The sequence below is a fragment of the Heterodontus francisci genome, chromosome 7 (genome assembly GCF_036365525.1).
Source record: "Heterodontus francisci isolate sHetFra1 chromosome 7, sHetFra1.hap1, whole genome shotgun sequence".
Classification (NCBI taxonomy): domain Eukaryota; kingdom Metazoa; phylum Chordata; class Chondrichthyes; order Heterodontiformes; family Heterodontidae; genus Heterodontus; species Heterodontus francisci.
This window is the reverse complement of record NC_090377.1, coordinates 122930680-122958334: the sequence shown is the minus strand read 5'-3', so window position 1 is coordinate 122958334 and position 27655 is coordinate 122930680. Positions and strand designations below refer to the sequence as shown.

The 27655-nt window shown below is 42.7% G+C and overlaps 1 protein-coding gene and 1 long non-coding RNA gene across 6 annotated transcripts in view; one reads left to right on the top strand and one right to left on the bottom strand.

The window, feature by feature from the left end:
- LOC137372300 (partitioning defective 3 homolog B-like) overlaps positions 1-27655 on the bottom strand; it is a 1025472-nt gene that overhangs the window by 931375 nt on the left and 66442 nt on the right. For all 5 annotated transcript variants that reach the window (XR_010975414.1, XM_068036099.1, XM_068036101.1 and 2 more), the window contains exon 2: positions 14467-14568. Coding sequence is in view for 4 of the 5 variants with exons in the window: in XM_068036099.1 (XP_067892200.1) it covers positions 14467-14568 (102 nt within the window). In the remaining variant the exon portion in view is untranslated. The remainder of the gene's footprint in view (positions 1-14466; positions 14569-27655) is intronic.
- Positions 34-11996, top strand: LOC137372301 (uncharacterized). The gene is made up of 2 exons (XR_010975415.1): positions 34-197; positions 10308-11996. It is a non-coding gene; the product is annotated as an uncharacterized lncRNA (long non-coding RNA).

Sequence of the window (27655 nt, the reverse complement as noted above, 5' to 3'; positions counted from 1 at the left end):
CAGAGACTTGAGTACAAAGTCTAGGCTGACACTTCAATGCAGTACTGAGAGCAGGCAATAATGTCAGAGGTGCTGCCTTTCAGATGAGACGGTAAACCGAAGACTTCAACCGCCGTCTCAGATAGATGTAAAAAAATCCCATGGCATTTTGAAGAATTGGCTCTAAAGCACTTTGGAGCATGCTGAGGTCGTGAAAGGTACTGTCCAGATGCAAGTTCTTTCTCTTCTTTCCTTTTTAATTCTGAAATATCCTCCAGGTTCTCCATGTGTGCCCTACGATACTCCCAATTCTAGCCCACTTGGAACTCCAACCTTCTTTCATACGACTGGTGTCAGAACTCAGTTTTACTCTTTGGAGCTTCCACCCAATCGATACCTCTCTGCCCAGCGACTTCACTCCCACCTTCAAAGTCTATTCAAAAGCTACCTTTATCAATCATGTTTTCTGGCACTTCTGCAAACTCATGATTAATGTTTGGCTTCCTTTTGACCGGAGTGAAGTGCCCCCGGAATGTTAAAGGTACTATGCAAATACAAGCAGCCATATTTTGAAACAGTGTTCAATTTTCTCCCCAGTTTACAGAACTTTTGAACTTCCTATTCTGTGCGTGCCTCTAGTTTCCTTCCATCTGTACTGATGTTGAAGTCTACAGAAGAGACTGATGATCGCAATAATAGAGATTTAACAGAGGTGTTCAAAATTATGAGGGGTTTTGATGGAGTAGATAGGGAGAAACTTTTTCCACTGGCAGCAGGGAGTAACGAAATTCAAGATAATTAGCCCAAAAAAAAGAGGGGGGGGGGGGGAAGATGAGGAGAAATGTATTTTTGCATAGCAAGTGTTATGACTTGGAAAGCATTGCCTGAAGGGGTGGTGGAAGCAAATTCAATAACAACTTTCAAAAAGGAAGTAGATACATACTTAAAAGGGAGAAAATGGCAGGACCACAAGGAAAGTGCAGGGGAGGAGAACTAAATGGATAGCCCTTCCAAAGAACTGGCACAGGCTGCATGTACCTATTATTCTATAATATCATTGAAACACCACAAAACAGGAATCTAAAGATCTTAGGAAGCAATTCAGCTAATTCACCATTCATTTTGTGATCACAAAGAATCTACAGAGTAACTAACTTCACACGGTGAAATTCAGCAACAATTCTACCCCAAAAACTGATATTTTACCTTCAACTTTTGTCAATTCTTCAAAGTTATGATTGGAAACTGAATGTCATAAATGGCAATATTGTCCATTTCCCTGCTATAATATTGCCCAAGAATTCCTATTATCTTTGTTAGTTCCTACAATATTATCTGGTGCATTGATAGCATAATGTGCATTGTATGATTTACTTTCCCCTTCCTTCCTTGTAACTCAGATCTCCTGCTTCCACCATTTCCATTAACATGATAATTCCTTTACTCCTGACCCACAAAGTGGCTCCAAATAGGTCAGCGTCCAAATACAATGCACCATGAGCTACCCCTTAGTTCTTAGAAAGAAAGGATTGGTGCAGTGGATAGTGGTGCAGTGATCCAAACACAGTCCAAACTGATTATAGCTGTACAAAATGTGACATTTTCATCCAATCTCTTCCAACAGTTGGAAGAAACCTACATTAAATGAATCTAGTCAGTGTTAAAACTTAATTGGTCAATTGCTAGTGGGCAGGAGTCCACAGCACAAAACTGCTCATAATTCAGCATCAATAGGCAGGAGCATTTAGAAAAGCAACAAAGACAGATGGCAAGAGAGATGAGAACATCGCACTGATGCAGTCAGGATTGCTCTCTTGAAATTTACATTAAGGGATATTGATGGGGATGAGTGAAAAGACTCCAACTACATCCAACCTGCACCCATTCTTCATCATGAACATTGCTCAGCTTTGATGATCACAAATGCATCCAAGCCGCAAATGACTCAATTTAGTAAATGACTTGTGTTCCTATCATTATTCATCTGTCTGGTGGGATTGAGAACTTGTAGACAAGTAGCTAGCACCACATATACACAGCTTTATTCCAACTTGGATACCTGCCAGTCTTATGTACCCCCAACTTCCTTTACTCCATCATTGGCGGCCATGCCTTCAACTCTAGGCCCCAAGCTCTGCAATTCCCTCCCCAAACCTCTATAGCTCTCTTTCCTCTTTTAAGATGCTCCTTGAAATCTAATTATTTGGCCAACGTTTTTGTCACTTATCCAAATTTTGACCGATAATGCTTTGAGACATTTTAATACATTAAAGCATTATATGAATGCAAGATGTTGTTGTAGTTGTAGACAACACAATGGAAAAGCAACAATCACTCTCAAATTGTCCCTGAAAATATTGTTTCCTGGTCTGAATTCTTGCTACAAAACCAGAAGTTGGTATCTAATAGATAGCTCATCAAGGAGTCTAGAACATGCAGTTTATTGCTACACAATTAATATTATTGTACAGAAGATAATGGCACCATTGTGGCCTCAGAAATACAGTAAATTAATTGATATGAAAACAGAAATTAACTACAATTAGCTGTCAACAGCTGACACTGCAAAAACATTTCAGTAAACATTTCAAATTGAGGATCAACTAAAACAACTGATGGTTCATCACGGACACTTGGTCACCTTTGCAAAAGTTGATGGATAAATCGAGCCCAATTTTGGGCTCCTATTACAATTTTGGGCTTTATAGAAATTCCTTTATCTTGTGGTTCCTGTAAGTTGATCTTGCATAGAATTTACAGCACAGAAACAGGCCATTTGACCCAGCTGGTCTGTGCCAATGAATATGCGGCACACGAGCCTCCTCTCAGCTTACTTCATCTCATCCTATCAATATATCTTTCTATTCCTTTCTACCTCATATACTTATCTTACTTCTCCTTAAATACATCTATGCCATTTGACTCAACTACGCCATGTGGTAGCGAGTTCCACATTCTAACCACGCTGAGTAAAGCAGTTTTTCCTGAATTCCTTTTTGGATTTAGGAGTGACTGTGTCATATTTATGGCCCCTAGTTTTGGATTCTCCACAAGTGGAAACATCTTTGTACATCTGTCTTATCAAACCTTTTCATAATTTTAAAGAATTCTTGCTCCCTACAGTCTGATAGATGTACCTTATGTATGCTCGGACCACACCTATAAAACTTATGATTACGAGCTATTTTTGTTTTGTTGACCACCAACAAATGGAGCTATTCCACAGCGAGAACATTTATTGTTAGTCTGGTGACAAATTTCAGTTGGGTCCTCTGGTCTGGAAGAATTCAGAAACGAAGGAAGGACCTGTATTTATGTACCACCTCATCACATCCTTAAGCCATTCCAAAAGTTTCATAACCAACAGATTTGAATTACGGTCACTGCTATTATGCAGGTAACTGCAGAGCAAGGTCCCATAAACAGCGAGCTGAATGACCAGTTTGTCTTATTTTGATATGAGAAGAATATTGGTCAGAACACCAGGAGAATTCCCCACTCTTCTTCAAATGCTGTAATGGATCATTTATGCCACCTGAACTGGGCTTTGATTTAACATCTCATCCAAAAGAAAACCGCCTCCAGCAATGCAGCACTGCATTAGCACTATATTGATCAGGTGTGCTCAAGTCCTGAAGTGAGACTTAACCCATGAAGTGAGTCAAGCTAACAATTAAGCTCGAGTTCTGTTCTATGTGGAATTACACATCCAAGAGCAAGACATGCGTTAACATTAATTAGATGTTGAGAGGATGTTTCCCCTTGTGGGGGGAATCTGGAAATTTTTATTTTTAATTTATTTATTTTTTTTAAATTTATTTAGAGATACAGCACTGAAACAGGCCCTTCGGCCCATCGAGTCTGTGCTGACCATCAACCTCCCATTTATACTAATCCTACACTAATCCCATATTCTTACCACATCCCCACCTGTCCCTATATTCCCCTACCACCTACCTATACTAGGGGCAATTTATAATGGCCAATTTACCTATCAACCTGCAAGTCTTTTGGTGGTGGGAGGAAACCGGAGTACCCGGCGAAAACCCACGCAGACACAGGGAGAACTTGCAAACTCCACACAGGCAGTACCCAGAATTGAACCCGGGTCGCTGGAGCTGTGAGGCTGCGGTGCTAACCACTGCGCCACTGTGCAGATTAAGGGGTCTTCCATTTAAGACGGAGATGAGAAGCAATTTCTTCTCTCAGAGGGTCGTTAGCGTTTGGAATTATTTTCCCCAGAGCGCCGTGGAGGCTGCGTCATTGAATATATTCAAGGCTGAGTTAGACAGATTTTTGATGGACAAGGGACGGTGGCGCAGTGGTTAGCACCGCAGCCTCACACCTCCTGCAACCCGGATTTGGTTCTGGGTACTGCCTGTGCGGAGTTTGCAAGTTCTCCCTGTGACCGCGTGAGTTTCCGCAGGGTGCACCGGTTTTCTCCCACAGCCAAAGACTTGCAGGTTGATAGGTAAATTGGCCATTGTAAATTGCCCTTAGTGTAGGTAGGAGAATGGTGGGGATGTAGTAGGGAATATGGGATTAATGTAGGATTAGTATAAATGGGTGGTTGTTGGTCGGCACAGACTCAGTGGGCCGAAGGGTCTGTTTCAATGCTGTATGACTATGACTCTAAGGGAGTAAAGGGTTATGGGTAGGGATCAGCAACGTGTCCAAGGTAAAAAAAATTTTGAAGTTGTGACTGGAAATTTCAGGGTGAGAAATTTCCCATCGGCTTCTTCTTTCCGAACAGACCAGCTTTAGAAAAAAAATCATAAGTGCAGGTTTCAAAGCTGAGAGCAGGAACAGTGGTTTCCGAACTTTAAACAGCTTCGGGGTATTCCGGCAGGTTTCAATTTTTTTTTTTTTAAAAGCCCTCCAGAAAACCACAAATCTGTCTGAAGTTCTGAAACCCCTGCTCCCGCTAGCAGAAACAGTCAGAGAGACGGAGAGACAGAGAGACAGAGAGACAGAGAGACAGAGAGACAGAGAGACAGAGAGACAGAGAGACAGAGAGACAGAGAGACAGAGAGACAGAGAGAGAGACAGAGAGACAGAGAGAGACAGAGAGAGAGACAGAGAGAGAGACAGAGAGAGAGACAGAGAGAGAGAGAGACAGAGAGAGAGAGAGAGAGAGACAGAGAGAGAGAGACAGAGAGAGAGAGAGCGCGCGAATGGGGGGGGGCAGAGAGAGAGAGAGGGGGGTCAGAGAGAGACGGGGGGGTCAGAGATACGCGGGGGGGGCAGAGATACGGGGGGGGGGCAGAGATACGGGGGGGGGGGCAGAGATACGGGGGGGGGCAGATACGGGGGGGGGCAGATACGGGGGGGGGCAGAGAGATACAGAGGGGGGGGCAGAGAGATACAGAGGGGGGGGCAGAGAGATACAGAGGGGGGGGCAGAGAGATACAGAGGGGGGGGCAGAGAGATACAGAGGGGGAGGCAGAGAGATACAGAGGGGGGGGCAGAGAGATACAGAGGGGGGGGCAGAGAGATACAGAGGGGGGGCAGAGAGATACAGAGGGGGGGCAGAGAGATACAGAGGGAGGGCAGAGAGATACAGAGGGGGGGCAGAGTGATACAGAGGGGGGGCAGAGTGATACAGAGGGGGGGGCAGAGAGATACAGAGGGGGGGGCAGAGAGATACAGAGGGGGGGGCAGAGAGATACAGAGGGGGGGGCAGAGAGATACAGAGGGGGGGGCAGAGAGATACAGAGGGGGGGGCAGAGAGATACAGAGGGGGGGCAGAGAGATACAGAGGGGGGGCAGAGAGATACAGAGGGGGGGCAGAGAGATACAGAGGGGGGCAGAGAGATACAGAGGGGGGCAGAGAGATACAGAGGGGGGCAGAGAGATACAGAGGGGGGCAGAGAGATACAGAGGGGGGGCAGAGAGATACAGAGGGGGGGGGCAGAGAGATACAGAGGGGGGGGGCAGAGAGATACAGAGGGGGGGGGCAGAGAGATACAGAGGGGGGGCAGAGAGATACAGAGGGGGGGCAGAGAGATACAGAGGGGGGGCAGAGAGATACAGAGGGGGGGCAGAGAGATACAGAGGGGGGGCAGAGAGATACAGAGGGGGGGCAGAGAGATACAGAGGGGGGGCAGAGAGATACAGAGGGGGGGCAGAGAGATACAGAGGGGGGGCAGAGAGATACAGAGGGGGGGCAGAGGGGGCAGAGAGAAAGAGAGAGAGGGGCAGAGAGAGAGAAAGGGGGAATCAACACACAGAGGGGGAGGAAGACACAGAGAGATGAAGACACGTTGTGGGGGGGCGTAGGAATGGCACAGAGTTGGGGAATGACAGACAGGGGGGCGGGGGATGACACACAGTGGGCTGAATTTTTCTGAAATCGACGGCGAGCTTCAAATACAGCGCATCGCACGTTCAAGCTCATTTACATGGCTGGGGTGGTCCCCCAACCCCTAATGAGATAGAGGGAAGGGAAGCTCCATCCACGCAACGGCGTCCAGTGTCATTTTGAAAGGCTTTCCAGACCTTCAGTTCAATTTAAATTTTTAAAGTTATAAGGGACATAAAATTAAAGGTAAAAATGTAATCCCATCCCCAACACCCCATGACTGAGAAATTTATTAATTGCCCTCTCCCCCCCCCAAAAAAACTTACCTCGTGATCCCGACCTTCCCCGCCCCCGAACTTTATTTATTTTCACCTTCAAGCCCTTCCCACCATCCCCTCCACCAATCACAAAGCTAGTCTGTACTCCACCCCGACCCACCCTGAAAACTTACCTGCTCCCCCTCCCAACCAGCGTTCCGCCTCAGATCTCCAAACGGAGCTCCGAAGGCACGGGAATTCTGATAACTGGCCGGAATATCGCAGCAGGATGGCCGGCGTGACAAGCTAAGTATTTATTCATTTATTTTCACACATTATCATATTTTAATTATGTTCCTGGCACCGAGTGCCGGTGGAGGGGGGGGTGCGGGGTGGCCACCACAAGGCCTCGCCGCCACTGGTAATATGGGCAGGGCCTTCCTGGCGTCGAGGTCCATGGCGGGCCTCTCCTGGAGGTATTTTTGGGCCCCCCGCCACGACCCCCAACATCAGGAGCCCAGTAAAATTCAGGATAGAGTGGGGGAATGACACAGAAATATTTTTAATGCCTTTATCTTTCCGAAATTGTCTCACCGGCTCCCATGTAAGACAAAAATTGCAATGTACCCAATTCCCCACGTGAAAAGGTTGGACACTCCTGCTTCAAGCAGAGGTGCAGTTATGTTATTTAAAATACACAATTTTAAAGGTTTGTTTCATGTTAACTCATTTTAAAATGGCAAATGTCACTTAGGGAATTTCTCAATTTCTGTGCTCTGGCACACATTACTTTCACTTGAGACACATGCTCAGTGACATGTTACAAACATACAAATTAGGAGCAGGTGTAGGCCATTCTACCCCTTCGTGCCTGCTCTGTCCTTTAAGGAGATCATGGCTGATCTGATTGTGGCCTCAACTCCACTCCCCCGCCTACCTCCGATAACCTTTTGACTCCCTTGTTAATCAAGAATTTATCTACCTCTGCCTTACAAATGTTGAAAGTTGCTGGACTTTTACTTCTATATAAAAGTCACAATTCCGCAACTATCCATTTGGAATCTCATTGTTCCGGAACCTGCGTTGAGGGGAAAACAGGTTAAGAAAAGCCAAAGAATCTCCAGAAGGCAGCACTGTAAGTTCCTCATGATTACAAGAGTACGATGCAATGGGACTGAGTGATGTTGGCAAAAACAGATTGCTGCTGACCCATATACAATAGTAATGGATAGCTTTAATAAACCTTAATCTATGATGAATTGTCTATGACTCCTTAACAAAATCCATGCTGTATTTGCAGTTTTAAAAACTGTTGGGGAAGACAGTGAAAATTTATGATGTTTCAATGACCATTTTAGAAACAGCCATTAACTGATTTTCTTTTACTGCGAATTGGATTAAAGGACAAGTTTTACAAGTATGTTAAAATCAGTAACTGCATTGTGCATCATATACTATCCAGATTGAGGGCAGATAACCTTGGTGGTCAATGTCATTTGAAAGTTGTCTGTATCATATAATGACATTACATTAAAAGTGCACCTTTTCTAACAGGTAAGGGATTTGGCTTGGACATAAATTGGTTAGTCTGGGGTACAATCTGACAAGTAGTGACTAAACATTTTTTAATTGAACGATACATGCAGTAACAACTGCTCAACCCTTTGCAGAAAAGCTTTTTGTTAATAATTATGTTTTCAGAGCTGAATCGGAATCAGCAGTGATAGACTGATATATGGACATAAGTAAATTTAAAAGCATTGCTTTATTGGAGGAACTGAAGTGCACTCTTTATTTGTAATTGTGTTTATCTAATTTTGGTAAGTAAATGACATTTTGTCCATGAGAGATGCTGTTGTTTCTGTATTTTAGAATCCAGGACCTAGTTTAATAGCCTGTCATGATGAATAAACTAGTCTTGGCTACCTACCATTAATCTCTCGGTCCCTTCCTGTCCCACTCTGCTTTTCTGTTTTACATGACTCTTGTGAAGTACTATCTGCTCCATTCTATAAAATTCTCCTGATTTGGAGATCACTGCCCTTTTGTTGGCGGCCCTGTCTTCAGACACATATTCCAAGTAGACGGAGAAGTTGTGCAAATATTGACCATCACGGGTTAAATTGTCTTGTGACAATAGCAGTTTGAGAAACGGTCTGTCTTCCTATTGCTGTTTTTTCTACTGTCTTAAAACTTGGCTCGGGTATAAAATTAAAACCCAACCCAGGCCGCACCCGACAACAGCCAACCCCAACCCAATCTGGGCCAGAGTCCTTTAATTTTTTGTAAATGCCCAACCCAACTCAAAAATAACAAACATATTAGATTAACATGTAGATTAAAACAAAAACAATACGAAACAAAACAGTACAGTCCAGCTCGACTCAACCCGTGCCCGAATGCTGGATGCAGAATACGGACCCGACCCAATCCGAACCCGACACATGTAGTCAGGTTTGGTGGGGTTCGGGTCGGGTAGCCAGGCTTTATACTGCCTCACCTCAATAACCACAATAACAATTCTCTCCTTGAGTTTCATGGTTTATTGGATGAATTTGCACTCCTGACACAGTGTGAATCCACAGAGGCCATCTGATAAGGTCCATCTATCACCCCGTGACATGGTATAGCTAGCTCTATTCTGTCAATAAAAGTAATTCGCATTGGCATTGCATATTATTTTGCTTTCTAGCTAGCTAATACGGTTGTGCTGCTCTCCATTGATGTTTGTATGCTTAGCTACTTTATTTATAGGGAGAAATGTGTTTTAAATTGGACTGTGTTTTGATAGCATTAGATTGGCTATACACTTTATATACAGATTAGTTGCCCCCATGTCCGTGGCTGAGTCAATAATTTTGCCAAATGTCCGCAGTGCAGCATGTCGGTGCCTATCCCTAGTTCTGGGAGGCAGGCAGGAAAATGGAGTTGAGGTCACGATCAGATCAGACATGATCTTATTGAATGGTGGAGCAGGCTCGAGGGGCCGAATGGCCTACTCCTGCTCCTATTTCTTATGTTCTTAATAATTAAATAGGAATGCATTTTCTTAAGCTTTAGCTCATCAGTTTTCCCCTCTTTATTCAAAAGTAATGTCTTACTCTGGGGTACAGGTTACAGGCCACAGAGCTCTAGCTACTTCACTTAAATGACCATTGTGATATGCAAGTCTGGATAGTTACAGTGTTGGTATTAAGTCACAGGGAAGCAATATGGTCCAGGTTGATCTTGTTCTTACCTAATATCAGCACTTGGGCATTTTGCACTTTCCAGCAAGAAGCATTCAGATCAGGGAGGAGGCAGAGTGTGGGCTGGAGCCCTGAGGAATGAAACACTGAAGAACAATACTAACATTAAATGCTTCACTGCTCCCACTGAGATCCCATTTCATTGTTAACACTCATTACCATTCCCCTCATGTTATCACACCTGCTTCATAATGTATTGTTAAAATTCCAAATGTTTTTTAATACAGAACAACAGGTTTAGTTAATATTCTGAATATGCAACACACATTTTTTCCACTCCTCTATTTGATTAACTTAGTTTCTGCAATCTTGTAACCTCAGAACAAATTAATTATATTATTGCTGTCCAACAATTGGCAATACTCTTAGCTGTTTTTTTTATTTGAAGTCCATTCCATTTCTAATTAGAGTTCTGATTTGGGATCCACAGATAACTTTGTCACCAATTTATATTTACATTTGATGTCTCCCACTCTCCCTCAAAATCTGTTTTTTGTTAAATTGTTCTGCTTTATCGGTCAGATCACAATGATACAAGCTTGGAGAGGTCGAAAAGGAAAGAGGGAGGAAAATCAACTGCACTTGTTGAGAGTTGCAACGGAAGTGGTCGATCCATGTGAGTGGCTGAGCAGCTAGACCAAGCCCAAGTAGGGTGAATACACCATGGTGCGCATTTCCAATTTTGTCAAGCTACACAGAGGCACTGCACTCCTGTCTACAAGCTTAAAAAAAGTACCCAACAATCGATCAGTAATCTTATTTAGCAATAGTTTTCAGAAATGTAATAAAATCTGCTTAATGTGTTCAGATATGAAGTGTTCCGTTTTTAATCTTTGCAGACTTCTTCGTTCATTCCTGCACTCGCACAGCAGTGAGTCAAGGGATCGTCAGTCACAAACACTTAAAATACAAAGCATTGAAAGAAAGGAAGGACTTTCATTTATATAGTGCCTTTCATAACCTTAAGACGTCCCAAAACATTTACAGCCAATGAAGTACTTTTGAAGTGTACTCATTATGGCAATGTATGGAAATGCAGCAGCCAATTTGTGCGCTACAAAGTTCCACAAACAGCCATGAGATGCGACCAGTAGTTCTGTTTGAGCGATAAATATTGGCCAGGATATCAAGAGAACTCCTCTGCTCTTCTTCAAATATGCCATGGGTGCTTTTACATACATCTGAGAGGACAAAAAGGGCCTCACGTTAATGCTTCATCTGAAACAAAACACCTCCGACTGTGCAGCACTCCCTTAGTATTGCACTGAAGTGCAAGCCTAGATTATGCACTCCAGTCTCTGTAGGGGGATTTGAACCCACAATGTTATGGCTTAGAGGTGACAGTGACACTGAGCCAAAACTGACACCTTTGAGAGTAATGGTTCAGTTCTTGCAACCCAGCTTTGCGAATAGCACGGAATGCATGTCAAGGACCATAAAAGGTCTTCCAGCTACTGGAAGATGGAATAAATCTGTTTTTGGTTTATTTTCTCTAAAATTAATGCTGGGTTCATTATGCTATAACTTATTTTCGCAACATATACTAAGAGCAATGGAAAAATCAGCATGGCCATTGAGTGTGATTTGAATTTTGACAGAATTTTTGCTGATTATTTATTCATAGCTTCTTTTGCACATACTAGTTATTCATCAGTAGCATTTTCCTATTTGGGTAATTATCACAACTGAAATCATAGCGTTTTCAACAGTATTCGATCATCCAGCACTGTAACTGTGATTTCAGGTGAAGTGTAATGTTGGGCATGTAAATTTTCATACTTGTATGGTAGAACAACAATATGGAGGTGCTGTTATATTGAGATTACTGATGTGCCAATGCTGCTGGGTCCTTTTTCTTACAACATTTATATCGTGCCTTTAACATAGTAAAATGTCCCAACGTACTTGGTCTTGTGCAGAAAGACTGAAGTAAAATTGCTGGATTACCCAAAATCCAGCAGTAAAACAGCGGAAAGCCAATATAAAAGCAGCTTTAAGTTATTGTCTGGAGACAGCATTTCCAGCTATATAACTAGCATGACTAGTTAGTCAAGTTGGTTGTCCTACAAGCAATTTGAGGTGATGAATTAAGTGCATTGTGTCATGAAGGTGCTTCCATTATTAATATTTTTTGAGGACTCATGATAAAAAATTGTGAAAATTTGTTCATTTGAAAGACCGAGAAGATGCCTGGATTTGCTTTTTTTTTTTTTAAAAGGGTTACTGGAAGGAAAGTTTGGATTTTTTTTTTTTAAAAAACACATTTACTGAAAGAGACAACGAAATGCTAAACTAAACATAAGGAGCCTTGCTGGCTGTTGGAGTTGTTTACAGAGAAGTCACATGTCTAAGTTTATGGTTGTCAGGAGTTTTGGCTTTTTGATTTGGCTTGGACTGTTTGACTGCTCAGTTGGTGTGTAACCTGCTAAGAATAGAGAAGCCACCAAACTCATCCTTTTCCACCTGTTTTGGAAAATCTTCTGAAAATCCAATGTGATAGCTGAAACCACTGATGTAGTAATTCTCCTAAAAATCCTGCAAGACTACTCCTCGACGTCTCCTGAACAAAACTGCTCCAGAAAGATCCCAGCGACAGCCGTCTATGTGTACCTGGATGCCAGACCAAAGGTCATCTGGAACATTCCATCTTACCCTTTTACTTCAAGAATTGGCAATAACTTGGCCAATGTATTTTTTTTTTAAAGTTGATCTCTGCAGAACCAGTTTTTTCATTTTTTTTCCTCTAACCATGTGTGTTTGTGTGTTAGGTTATATATATTTATACTTTCATATTTCAAACTGTGTTAATAAGCTTTGCATCTTTATTGAATAAGTCTTGTTTTATAATAAATCAATAATTTTGTTGTTTATTAAAGAAACCTGGTTAGCGGATTTTTTTATTCGGAAACTAATATAGATAAAGTACATCATTAGCCATATCGGTAACTGGGTAAAACATTTAAACATACATTGTGACCAGTGTTGTGGAGGAACTAGAGAAAGACAGTGCATTCCTCTAACCTCGGTCATGACAATTGCATAGATTAAACGTATATTTGCTTTTAGTGCAATTTTCTTTTACATAATTTATCCATGTACTACATAAGCCTAATGACAACACAGTCATCTCCACCTACACTTATCCATTCAATCTTCACTCCCAGCTATAAACATTTGTTCATCTATCATTATTTTCAAAGCAGTTAGCCCACACAGCGGAAGTACTTTTGGTACAATTTTTCCCTCCATGACTGCTGCTCCAGGGAAGAAGAAAGTTTTAAAAAAAATGTTTAATCTCTAGTTTCATTTGAGACTTGTCAATTTCATGCTCATGCCTGATGAAGCGGTGTTCATGGTTTAAAGTTTATTAACCACTTTATGTCTGCACCACCCCAGTTTTTCAGTTTGGTCTTTATTTGCTTTTTCTTGCCTCCTATGAGTGCTTGCACAATTCTATTAGCCTATCACTATAACCACTGGCCACTGGTTATACTGGTTTTTCTGCTTCGAACTGTTCCTGGCCAGAAAATCACTCGCCTGCGCTGAGTTCACTCCGAAGCGACCTACACTTATCTCAGACTGACCACCTGAGGGCGTAGTAGCTGCAGGCATCGGGGATGGAGGTGACAACCTGAAGATGGGAAGCAGCGACCTGCAGCTGCTCCCTTCGCACACCTGGAGGACAAGATCATACCTACTTCTGTGCCAATCTGGGCCCTGCCCCTGCAACATCAATAGCTAATGGCTAAGGCAGTAAACCTGACAAAAACTGGAGTGGAGTCCCATTAGGGGTTTAGTATTTCTCTCAAGTTAGCAACTTCCGGCAACTCCTGCAACTGAATAGGCCCTAGATGTATCGGTTTTTGTATGTCCTCTGGACACCAGCCTACGAGGTTGAGAGGGGGATGCAGATGCTCGGCAAGGCTGCACCTCCTAAAACCATGCCTAGGCTACGCAGTGAACAAATAAAGGTAACCTTTCGGCTACATGGCTACGCATCACTATAACTTACCACGAGTCCGAGAAACACCTCCACCACATCAACATTTTTTGAAAGCAAGGCCTCCGAATTGCAATATTTCCAATCAGTGAATTAAGCAGGGCTTGCTCTCACCTTCACTCCTTCACTATCTTTGCTAAATTAAGCCAACATAGCACAGTGTGTCAACTATTCCAAGTGTTCTAGCACCTCAGCCATTCTTTATCTGAAAGGCTGGTCAACCATGCAGTGCATCACAGTTCAAATCTGACGCTTTTCTTAGCTGTCATGCACACATCCCAGCATGGGTCACTTGAGTAGTGTTGCTAACTCTAGATAAATATACTCCTAGAAGTTTTATCGCGTGTCTTGTCTTTTCCATTCACCCGGTCAAATAGCTCCAATATTTTTGTAACTAAAACAAAATTATTCAATTTTATAATATACAGTAGTGCCCAGGTGATTCATCTTTAATTCCTAGAAATTCCAGGATAGTCCAGGAGGGTTGGCAACCTTTACTAGAACATCGATCAGGGACAAGAACCCCAATTGATTTTTCGCCTCTACCCAAGCCTAGGAATATGGAATCCAAATGGAACACCACCCTAGCAAAAGGCTAAAATTACTTGTCATATGGGTTTATGGCTATCACAATAAAAGGTGGTCAAGAACTATAACAGGGCAACCAAAAACAAGCCTTACCTTATCTTTGTCTTCTACGACATCAATCAGTACATCATCTGGATCCAGTATTCCTCCATCCATATATTCCAAATGATGGATCTTAACTGAATATCCCACATCCTATACAATGGGGAAAAAAGTATATTTTCAATATAATCATCAAAAATGGAAGTTGTGTAGCGCCAATTGGACATGCGTCACTGTTCCTCCATTGTTGGCAGGTCAAAAATCAAGGCTGACACTCCAGTGCAGTACTGAGGGAGCCGTCGAAGATACCAACTTTTGGAGGAGACATTAAACAGAGGGCCCGTCTGCTTGCTCAGGTGGATGTAAAAGATCCCACGGCACTATTTCAAAGAAAAGCAGGGGAGTTTTCCCCGGTGTCCGGGCCAATATTTATCCCTCAACCAACATCACAAAAAAAACAGATTATTTGGTCTTTATCACATTGCTGTTTGTGGGAGTTTGCTGTGCACATACTGGCTGCTGAGTTTCCTGCATTACAACAGCGACTACACTTCAAAAAGTACTTCATTAGCAGCAAAGCGCTTTGAGACGTCCCGTGATTATTAAAGGTGCTAAATAAATACAAGTCTTTCTTTTCTTTCAAAATCCTGGAACTTCCTACCAAACAGCACTGTGGAAGCACCTTCGCCACACAGACTGCAGCAGTTCAAGAAGAGTCACCACCAGCACCTCAAGGGTATCTAGGGATGGGTAATAGATGTTGGCCTTGCTAGCAATGCCTATATTCCAAGAATGAACAAAAGTAAAATCGAGCATTTACTTCGTGATTTAGCTGGCAGTACTGTTGGGTGTTTGACAAATTCTGTCCATAAGTTCACACTACACGAGTTATCAACACAATTCCCCCAGAACAGAACAGTTTCAATGAACCTTTTTTCTCATATTTACAAAGCACAATTAGTTACACTTTTTTGTTGGAAATGGAAGGGCCCTTTTGCCATGCCTGTTTGTATTGCAATGAAGCTTTTTAGCTGACTATTCACATAATTGAAGATTGATCTATATAAACGTGAAGACTTGTCTATCACACTCCAGGTAACACACAAGCGACTTTGTGTCACATCTAAAAAAAAATAACAAAGGAAAGCAAGTTACTTCCAACATAGAGATAAACTAACCTACAGCAGAAAACACCCCCTGAGTGACTTCAAGACTGACACTTAACAGACAGTATTTAAAATAAAACCAGTGATCCTTGATCAATGTTGAATCTTCCCAAGATCAACTGGCTTCTAATCTCACCTCAGCAAAGCACAGCAATTACACTTTGTGGCCTTGAAGTGACACACTTGCAACGAAAGAATGATAAAAGTTATATGGTTTGATGTCAAATTTTTTCTGATAATCGCTCCTATGAAGTGCCTTGGGATGGCTTACTACATTGAAAGGCATTGCAAACATACAAGTTGCTGTGATTATTATGCCAACAAGCATGTACTTGGTAAAAATGATCAGTTGCCACTGCTGCAGATAAACACGTCACTGGGAGAAAGCTGCACAGGACATTTGTACCTCTGTTGATGGGAGCAATGTTACCACTGTTGTAATGTAGGAAACACGGCAGTCAATTTGCACACAACAAACTCCCACGAACAGCAATGTGATCATGACAGATAATCTGTTTTAGTGATTGGGTGAGGAATAAATACTGGCCAGGACACCAGAGAAAACTCTGCTCTTCTTTGAAATAGTGCCATGGGATCTTTTCGTCCACCTGAGAGGACAAACAGGATCTCGGTTTAAAGTCTCAATCAGAAGGTGGCAGGTCAACAGTGCCTCAGCACTCCTTTGTGCTCAAGCCTCTGTAGAGGCACTTCCCTCTGAGTTCGAAGTTTATGGGTTCAAAAGTGCTCCTACTGAGCGACTGCTGACACCATGGGTGGGGGAAGGGGTGGATGGTGCTTAGTACACATGAAATCATAAGCCGGCAGGAATCAATCAATATGAGAGTTAAATAGAAATACAAAAAAATCCTCTGAAGCAACTCAAGAACAGTTAATTTGCATTTTTTTCTCAGTGGGGATTGCTCAGAGGAGACCACAGTGGTGGGAGAAAATGTTTTTTAAAAAAGCCACCATGGCAACATATTGCATTGCACAGTAGTTCACACTCCCACACAAACTAATTAGTAACTGTCTAGCCTTGATTCAGCTTCCATTTCGGTTACTAATAGCTCTATACTTTGAAATTACAGTAATTACCTAAAAGGTCCCTACCAACTGACACAGTTTCATGACGATTCACAACATTGTTCAGCTGCAATTGTGTGTGCGTCTGTGTACTGATTACTTTGTTTTCCTGGCCAATAAACTACGGAATTCTTTTACTGAATATTCTAGAGGAACAGAATTAAAAAGTAGGAAGGTTGCGCAAAAAATCATAGCGCCTTGGTCAAACTACACTTACTGTGCACAGTTCTGGTCACCATATTACAAAAAAAGGATGTAGGCTTGGCATCCTTCCATCTATGAAAGATAATGGACAAGCAGCAAACAATGGATTTAGATGGGGCGTCTACCCTTGATGCACCTTTGCCGATGGCTGTGAAAGCCAATCCTTGAGATTCAGGTTCTGCCACAAGTGCTGCATGTGACACTGCTAAGTGACGCAGTGAGTTCTTGTTTTTGGCGTTGGCGTCTGTTTTGCCAAGCTGCTGTAGCCACTGGTCGTCATGCTGGCGTAATCTGCCAAAATGTACCCATAATGTGGCGCAGACAGCGAAGATAGAAATTATTGAGTTTCTTTTCCTGGCAGCCGTAAATCGCCCATCTTTCACAGCCATGCAGCAATGTGCTGAGAACAAAGGCCTTATAAAAAGGATGCAGAGGTACTGACAAACGTGCGAAAAGGACTTACACGGATGATACCCGAAATGAGAGGCTACAACTCTCGGGAAAGAATGCACAGGCTGGGGCTCAAATTTGAGAGTTGACGTCGGAGGTCTTTAAAGTTATGAAGCGGTTTGACAGTGTAGACATAGAAAAGATGTTTCCAATTGTGAGGGAATCCAAAAGAGGGACCATAAATATAAAACAGTCACAAATAAATCCAATAGGAATTCAGGAGAAACTTCTTTACCCAGAGCGTGGTGAGACTATGGAACTTGCAATCACATGGTGTAGCTGAGACGAATAGCATAGATGCATTTGAAGGGAAGCTGGATAAACGGGAGGGAGAAAGGAATAACAGGATATTGTTGATTGGGTTAGATGAAGTAGGGTAGGAGGAGGCTCGTGTGGAGCATTAACACTGGCACATCCCAGTTGGATCAAAAGGTCTGTTTCTGCGCTGTAAATTCGATGTTTTAATATTACATTTGTTCGATCACCAACTGCGGATGAGTCCCATGGAAGTAGTACAGTTTTGTTAACTGTTTTTACTTACAGGACTGTGCGCAGGTACTTCTGATTAAACGTGTATATAATTTTTTTTTTCAATTTTATTCCTGTTTAATCTCCATCCTGTTTTAAGGGTGGAGTCACACTAGGGTGATTCTGCAGCCTGTAGCAGGCCTTTGATAATGAACCCTGATACTTCTGCTCATGGGCATTTTCTAGCAGGGAGCACTCAGATATGATCAGGTGCAAAAACTCTTGCACATTTTCTGCCTTCGCTGTCTGACTTGGCACAAAACTATATTGTGCATTTATCCACAGAGCTCAATTTATATTTGTGTATGTTTCCTGATGAGGTGATAAACCAAGGCCCCCTTGTGATCTACCAAGAAAAGAAGCTCAATAATTTCCATTTCCACCATCTGCGGCGCATTATGGGTATATCCTGGCAGGTCAAAATCACAACTGTGGCAGTCCTCTCAAAGGCAGAGCTCCCAAGTGTGTTGACATTAATTAAACAGAGGTGGCTTCGGTGGATCGGACATGTCCGTAGGACGGAAGGCGGTCGCATACCCAAGGACCTTCTGTATGGTGAGGCAGCCGGGGCCAGACGACCAGTGGGGCCACCCAAAGTTCCGCTTCAAGGATGCTTGTAAGTGTGATATGTGTGGGAGTCACTAGCTGGTGAAAGAGGGAAATGGTGACACAGATGCTGCAACAGCTTGGCAACAGACACCAACATCAAAAACAACAACTCACAACGTCACTTGGCAGCTTCACATGCAGCACTTGTGGCAGAACCTGCCTCTCAAGGATTGGCCTTCACGGCCATCAACAAAGGTGCACCAAGAGAAGACACACCCACTTAAATAGATTGATTGCTGCCTGGCGGTCATCTTTCATAGAAGGAAGGATGCCAACCAACCTTGTAACCTCTCAGGTGGACATCAAAGTTCCCACGGTACTATTTCAAAGAAGAGCAGGGGAGAGCGCCCTGGTGTCCTGGCCAATTTTCCCTTAACCAACAATACCAAAACAGATTATCTGGTCATTCCCACATCACTGTTTGTGGGATCTTGTTGTACGTAAATTAGCTGCCACATTTCCTACATTACAATAGTGACTGCACTTCAAAAGTACTTCATTGGCTGGAAAGCACTTTGGCACACCTTGAGGTCATGAAAGGTGCAAGATAAATATGTCTTTCATGGACTGTATCACAGCAGGTGTCAGCACCTTAATAAAGCCAAGGAAATGGCAGGTACTTTTTATAAGCATCAGTTGAACAGCAATCTATTCAATATCAACATTGCTTTCTTTTGCTCCATCATTCAGACTGTGAATACTTTTGGTTGAAAAGCTGTTGCTGATGACACTACAGGGGTTAAAAGACTTGAAATAAGCAACTGAAAAAACATGAGCAGAGATGTAGTCATGAAAAATCAGTGTTCGTTTACCTTCAGGCACAAATAAGTTATTTTTGCACTGACTTTTGTTTATTATACTTCTTCAGGCTTAGACACGCCTCTGCAATTAAAACTTACTTTTTGTTTTGCACTAAATTTATCATCTTAATGCGTTAATGGTTAGAATCAGAATGCAAAACATTACAATCCCATGGGTACATAGGATGTCACTCAGCCCCTTGAGTCTGTTCCGTTATTCATTGAAATCGTGCATCTTAACTCCATTTACCCACTTTGGTTCTATATCCCTCAATACCCTTGGCTAACATAAATCTATCAATCTCAGTTTTGAAATTTTCAATTGATCCCAGTCTCAAGAGCTTTTGGTGGAGAGAGTTCCAAATTTTCCCTATTCTTTGCGTGAAGAAGTGCTTCCTGATATCATTCCTGATTGGCCAAGCTCTAATTTTATAGTTTTCTCCAATTTTTTTAGACCCCCCCCCCCCGCCCACCAGAGGATATGGTCGACCAACTACCTTAAATTGTCTTAAACACCTCAGTTAAATCACCCTTTAATCCTCTGTACTCAATGGAATACACTGCCCAATCTACGTAACTGTCCTCATAATTTCACCCTTTTAGCCTTGCTATCATTCTGGCAAATCTGCATTGCACCCCCTCCCAGGACAATATATCCTTCCTGAGGTGCGGTGCCCAGAAATGAATGCAGTACTCTAAATGGGGTCTAACCAGAGCTGCGACATAACTTTCACCCCCTTGTATTCCACCCCCTTGTGATAAAGGCCAACATTCCACTGGCGCTTTTGATTTTTTTTTCGCACCTGTCCAGTAGCTTTCAATGATTTGCAAGGCAGTTCTGATCACAAATACACATTGCCACAGAGACCAGATAGACTGGATTCAGGAACTTCACGACATGCAAGTTTTAAAGCTATGGGATGTCTGTGGTGCAAGATACCAGAATCCAAGATAGCCAGAACCACTGGATTCAACCACAGATTTCCTTTGTGAACAGAACATGCAGTCCATTCAATCAATATTGATTACAGAAATGCATGCTTTTGTGGATTGCTGTTGATCCAATGTAATTCTGAGAGATGTAGTCATTGTCTTTTGTTACAATGCAACATCCTTGAAGTCAGCATGAGCCACTATCCAAAGAAGTGCTTCTTTTTTTGTTTTAAAAGTGTTGTGCTTATCAGAACTGGATCGAGATGAGAGTTTGGGTTTTGAAGTCAGTTTTTGATCAACATTATTTTTTTGTGTCAAGGAGACGAAAGAAATGCAATATTCTTAGTTTTATGTAAAATAAAACCATTTATTGACTCAGTCCCAAGACTGGTGACAGCATATATTCAGATCACTTTTTGAAATCAGAGGAGAACACAAGGCAAGGTGCAATTCAGTCCAGTAGCTATGCTGAGTCAGTGATCCTTTTACCAACCCTGGGCCTCACCTTAACTTGGCAGATTAAGGCACACTTTAGGTTGTCTTGTGGTCATGAGAGGTTCATTTTCTCAATTTGTATCTGTCTCATCACCAACATGAGCAAAGGCCAGAGCCATTTTTCCAAAGACATGTTCAGTGCTACATGAATCCCACACAGGATGTACCACAATGACTTTGACTGCACTGGCTGCATGTTGACCTCAACTGGGCTTGCTCCTGGGGAAGCAGATCATATTGAAGATAAAATATACATGAAAGAAATACTAGCATTGCTGTAGCACATTTCACGACCTCAGGACGTCCCAAAACACTTTACAGCCAATGAAGTACTTTTGAAGTGTTGTTGCTGCTGTATTGTAGGAAACACTGCACCAATTTGCACACAGCAAGCTCTCACAAAAAGAGAAATATAACCAGATAACATTTTTTTGGTAATGTTGGTGAAGAAAACATGTTGGCCAGGACACTGAGGAGAACTTCCCTGCACTTCTTTGAATACTGCCATTGGATCTATTACATCCACCTAAAAGGGCAGAGTCTATTATAATAAACACCTCACTACAAATCCCATAGATTATTGCAGGTTACCACATGCACACAACAATGTTCGCACAAAAGGTCCTGGCATCTGGGAAGATGCCAGCTTCTGAGTGAATCAGGGCAATAGTGGCAGAAGACCTGCAAATAATTGAACTAAGATTAATTACTTAATGGCAATTAATTCTTTTATGGAAATCACTCAACCTCCTTGGAGAAGAGAAGGTTGATTGGAGATTTGATAGAGGTGTTTAAAATCATGAGGGGTTGAGGCAGTAGATAGGAAGAAACTGTTCCTGTTTGCAGAGAGCTCGAGAACCAGAGGTCACAAATTTAAGACGATTGGCAAAAGAACCAAAGGCGACATGGGGAAACATTTTTTTTAACGCAGCGAGTGGTTAGGATCTGGAATGCACTACCTGAGAGGATGAAGGCTGCTTCAATTAAGGCTTTCAAAAGGGAATTGGATAAGCAACTGAAGATAAAAAATGTATAGGGTTACAGGGACAGGGGTGGGGGAAGTGGGATAAGCTGAATTGCTCTTGCAGAGATCTGGCGCAGACTCGACGAGTCAAATGGCCTCCTTCTGTGCTCTAACCATTTGACGATTCTATCGCAAGCCACATGTCCTAATTACAGGAGTGTGTTAGCCACCACACTGGATAAACTCTTTCACAGTAAGAAGATTGCAGAGCAGCTTGTCATGAAACAATGGGCTGAATTTTACACCGCCCCAGCGGGTCGGATAGTGGCATGGGGGCGGCGTAAAATTGAGTAAGAGGCTCCGCGAGGCCCACCCACCCCGCTCCCGCCTCCGGTCAACTTTATGGCGCTCAGCCAGTTTTGGGGGGGGGGGGAAATCGGCCAATCAAGGCCCTTAAGTGTTCACTTAACGGCCACTTAAGGGCCTTCTCCCACCTCCACGGGTATTTATCCATGGTCTACGGGCGTGCTGGGGACGTGAAAGGCTGCCCAGCGATAGCTGCTGGCCTTTCCATGCGCCGGGGGGGGGGTGTCATGGCAGTCGGGCACCAACCCAACCTCAGGACCCAAGACGCCCCCCTCCATCCAAACAACCACCCTAGTCTCACCAGGGAAGGACCGATCTCCCTGGTGAGGCATGCCCAACTTATCTTCCCTCCTGGCTCCATTTCGTCAGCTGGGCTGTAGTCCCAGCAGTGGCCACCACACCCAGCAGGACCTCCTTCCTCAAGTGGGTGTAAGTCCCGCCTCAGGACACTTAAAGCCCAGGACCTGTAAAATGCGGGACAGATCCCGGGGCTGGGCGGAAGCAGGTTCGCCACCAACGTAAAAGTTGGTGGCGAATTCCCGTCCACTTAAGGTAAAATCCAGCCCCATGTGTCACATTGTACAGGCCTATCAAGACTCACTGACTTGGATGAAATTCATTCATTACGATATAAAAACTTAAAAACTTCTTCCAATTCTAACCTCACCATTTCCTTCACATTAATGGTTCCCCGTGTTGGCCAGCTTTTGGAGGAGGGGTGGAAAAGAGAAGCGGTGGCACACAATCTTATTCCATGACAACTATAGTGAGAACATTTTTTATTAAAGTGAAATTTCTTAAGTGCAATGTATTTGACTTGGTAATAGTATCCCTTCCAAGTCCATTTATACTCAACCTAACGTCCGCATCACCACAATACTCAAATAGTGCTAGAAAGACTGAAAGTCTTCCTTGTTCAATGTTAAAGCTCTCTTTGAAATTTTCCTGGATTTAAATCTTTGTACAAAACATTTATCTTCAAAAGATAGCAGCCATCACTGTAACATAGATTAACATCGCTTCATTATAGTTTCTGCCAGAATCATCTCTTCGCACATGTGCTACTACATATATCTTTAAAAAGAACACATTGCCTCATTAAAACAACTGTTCCAATGCTGTCTCCAGTCTGTCCACATTTAATATGTCCTTCAGATTACAAAAATAACTCATGAAAGGCTCCTCTTCTCCTACGACTGACAAGCATCCCAAAGATACAGTTGGTCATTACAATGTTGATTTGATCCCCCTGCAGTCAATGACAATGCTGCTGCTCAGGAATACAAATAACACTTCAGCAAAATGAAAAAAGGAGGGAAAAAATTACAAAACAAACAAGTCCTGAATTATGTCAAAAATTATGCCTGCGTGGATCCTTTGTATCCATTTGAACTCAACTGTTTACACAGCTTGATTGCCATGAAAGACTTAATTGTCATTAAGCAGCTAATCCAATTCAATTATTTGCAGGTCTTCTGCCATTATTCCTGTTGGAACAGCATAAATGAGCAGAGTCCACAGTTCTGGGAATATATGTAGAAGTAGTGCTGTATGTCTGTGACAAAAATTCGAGTGAGCTTTCTAAAATAGCAATTAATGCAAAGTGGGGGGGGGGCAATATCTTGTGGTGACCTAGTGTGACACAACACTAGACTACACGATTAGCATAAGTTGATGGTGAAGTGAAATGTAGGAGAACAAGGGAGTAGCAACTGAGAGATCAGCTTCCACTGGTAGCGGGTGGGGGCGGGGGGAAGCAGTAATGAGATTTCTGGAGTATATCACGAACATGAGCTGGAAGAAGGTATTGAAATGGGAGAGAAGTGAAAACTGGTAAAGCTTGGCAGGGATAAGAAAGAGCGAGTGAGTGGAGCCTGCAGAGTTCTCAATTAATTCTTGGCTTAAGCGGAGCATAAGTACCAGTCTGGACTGGTTGGGCCAAATGGCCTCTTTCTGTGCTATTTATTCTATGCAATTCTATGTAACTGGAGGGTGTGGCAGGTGGTGGAAGAGAGAGTCTAAAATGGAAGCAGGCTATGGCAGCATGCATGTATAAGCTGGACCCTGTGGTTCTGGATGATGCAAATGACAAATAAGAGCAGGCCATAGCACAAGAAGCAAAGCAGGTTGAGTGGCTGCAAGAGATTGTTGAGAAGGCACCAAGGGAACAAAGTTCTATGAAGGCGAACCAAAGAGAGGCAGTGGAGGGGGGACACCCAACAGTTTGAAAGATGTCAAGAACAAATGAGTGTGGGACAACACACATATACATATAAAGTGCAAAGTGACATGGGCCATCTGACCAAGGTGTGCTGTGAGCAGGTTCGAAGGCAGATTACCATACCTCAGAAAGACAGTGTTGCAATGATGGGCATAAGAGTTGGGTGGGAATAAGGCAGTAAGAACTTGGGGGAACAAAGGTTAGATTAAATTGCTAGAGCAATTAGTTGAAATTAGTTGAACACATTTCTCCCTCCTGTTGCCCTCTTTACCCCAATCCCTCCCAAATATTTCTATTATCAATGCAGACCTTGCCTGAACAATGCCATATGCTTATCAAGGTACTCAATTGTAGTGTATTTAAGCAGCATGTAAAATCTCCCAATGTCTCCATTTGATTATGGTGCTACTGTCAATCAATTATGCATATTTAAGACTTCGGGAGCAAGAAAAACTTGCATATATATAGCGCCTTTCACAATCTCAGTATGTCCCAAAGCACTTCGCAGCCAATTCAGTACTTTTGAAGTGTAGTCTTACACCTGAAGGTGCCAATTTATGCTAGTGGAGGATGTCACATGTCAACCTAGACAATAATTATTGTTCAACTCCAGAAAGCTCGTTATAGAAGGATAAGGCTGGAGCCTATATTTACTTAGTTTCACATTTATTGTGCAGAGTAAACGATTACAAACATGTCGCTCCTCACACAAATCCCTCTCCCAGTACTAGTGAGCATCTTCTTTTAAGTGCTCAACTCAAACCCCAACTAACTCCCTTCACCTGCATATAATCACACAATTAACAATTATCAGCAGGTTATTCAGTGCTGGATGCAACAGTCAAATGCAATCTTGTTGTCACTTCAAGAACTTGGTTAAACAACACTAGAGTACTGTGCAAAGTTCTGGTCTCCATACTGGGGAAGGTATGAAATAAATTCACAATTATTACACCAAAACTGATGGGTGACCTCATGGAGGTCTTTAAAATTATGAAGGGATAAGGAAGACAAACAGAAACTGTTTCCACAGTAGGGAGACATAACTAGGGACCATAAATATAAGATAGTCAAGATAGGAATAGCAGGTTATGCTGATGCGATTCGACAAAGAAGAGTAGAAGGACGCTTGTGTGGATCATAAACACCAACATAAACCAATTCCCTGTTTCAGTGCTGGAGACAGTGTCATTCTATGCAAGACTATTGATGCACACTTCTCAACCGGGTCACTGCACAGCAGTTAAGAGCAGGATCCCTTGGCAATTTTTACCCTTGCTAGCCCCAATTGAAATCAACAGAATTAAGAGCCACACTTGGGACTATTGCACCATCTGATTTTTACTGCACCAGTCTAACTAAGCAATCAGGGTTGCTGACTATATCTTCCAAAATATGAAAATGCATTTGAAATTATTACAACCGGATTATTTAGAAGTTGAAGACTTTCACTTTGTGAAAGAAGCATACAGAAGGATTATATTTAATATCTTGCACATGTAAGTTTTGTTTCTTTACTTAAGTTTATGAAAACATTTGAAAATTAGAATTTTATTTCTGCCAAATATATATACGAAAACAAATCTTCTGTCTTGGGAAAAAAAAGATATAGTTATCAAGACGACGAACCGAACTGTTTTAAAAGCAGTGAAACCAGCTAGATTAATTGGTATTGAGTCCAAGGCTATTCAAGTTTGATGCCAACTATTTCTACTGTCTTGTAATGATCTTACAAAGATGGTGTCTTTGATCAACTGTGAACAGTGAAAAGGACTTGTTGCTCAGGGAGATTTGTGTATTCCGAAGCTAATGCAAGATGGCAAATGTCACCCATGCACTACAAGAACAAAATCTAGTCAGAAGGGGTGGAAAACACTCAACCGGTTTGCATAAGCTGTGCAAGCAGCTCTTGTAGTTTGCCAACACTTTCTCTGGCAGCATTTCCATCATTTTCATGTTACATGCAAGAGCAGAGTAAGTGAGCGAGAGGGAAGCAATGCTGTCCCTTTCAGTGCTATTGAACTGCTGCCACACAAATCTTTAGACAGAGATCGGTAGCACTTCCAATTACATCAATTTCCGCCCCTTTTAGTGTGAGAATTTTTTTTCCTAGGTTTGACTCCACCTGACCCTATTACATTAAGAAGCCAAGGCAACAGTCATGAGACAACTTTATTCTTGTTCCCCATTTATGCAACTTGCAAACTGGAATGAACTTCTGGTATCCAGCATGTTCCAGTAACCTGCTAAGGGGTCTATAGCATAGTGATTATTTTACTGGAATCATAACTCAGAGGCCTAAACTAATACCTGGAGACATGAGTTCAAATCCCACGATGGCAGCTGGATAATTTAAATGCAGTTAATTAAATAAATCGGGAACAAAAATCCAGTATCAGTAATGGTGAACATGAAACTACCAGATTGTTATAAAACTCTATCAGGTTCACTAATATCCTGACCCCATGAAGACTCTTGGCATCAGGTCAAACATGGACAAGGAAACCTCCTGTTGATCATCATCTACCACCCTCCCTCAGCTGACGAATCAGTGCTCCTCCATTTGAACACCCCTTGGAAAAGCACGGAGGGAAGCAAGGGCATAGAATGTACTCTGAGTAGGGGATTTCAGTGCCCATCACTGGGTCTGCGGCAGGTAATGAGAGAACCAACACAAGGGAAAAACCTACCTGACTTCCCCTGACCAGTCTACCTGTCGCAGATGCATCTGTCCAGGGCAGTATTGGTAGGAGTGACCACCAGAGAAAGGTAGTTCCCCTCAACTTATTCTTTTGGGCCTCCTTATCTCGAGAGACAATGGATACGCGCCTGGAGGTGGTCAGTGGTTTGTGAAGCAGCGCCTGGAGTGGCTATAAAGGCCAATTCTGGAGTGACAGGCTCTTCCACAGGTGCTGCAGAGAAATTTGTTTGTTGGGGCTGTTGCACAGTTGGCTCTCCCCTTGCGCCTCTGTCTTTTTTCCTGCCAACTACTAAGTCTCTTCGACTCGCCACAATTTAGCCCTGTCTTTATGGCTGCCCGCCAGCTCTGGCGAATGCTGGCAACTGACTCCCACGACTTGTGATCAATGTCACACGATTTCATGTCGCGTTTGCAGACGTCTTTATAACGGAGACATGGACGGCCGGTGGGTCTGATACCAGTGGCGAGCTCGCTGTACAATGTGTCTTTGGGGATCCTGCCATCTTCCATGCGGCTCACATGGCCAAGCCAACTTATTACAACACTTGAAAACCCCACATCACATTTATATGTTACACAGTGCCTCATTGAAGCAATCTCTTTGCAGTTAAATGTCCCAAACTCCTCCCAGTTGCAATGGGTTAGATCTCCCAGACCTTCTTAAAGTCAATGTCCTCTTTGCTCACTTCTTCTGAGCACTTTCGACCTGGACTTCTGCAA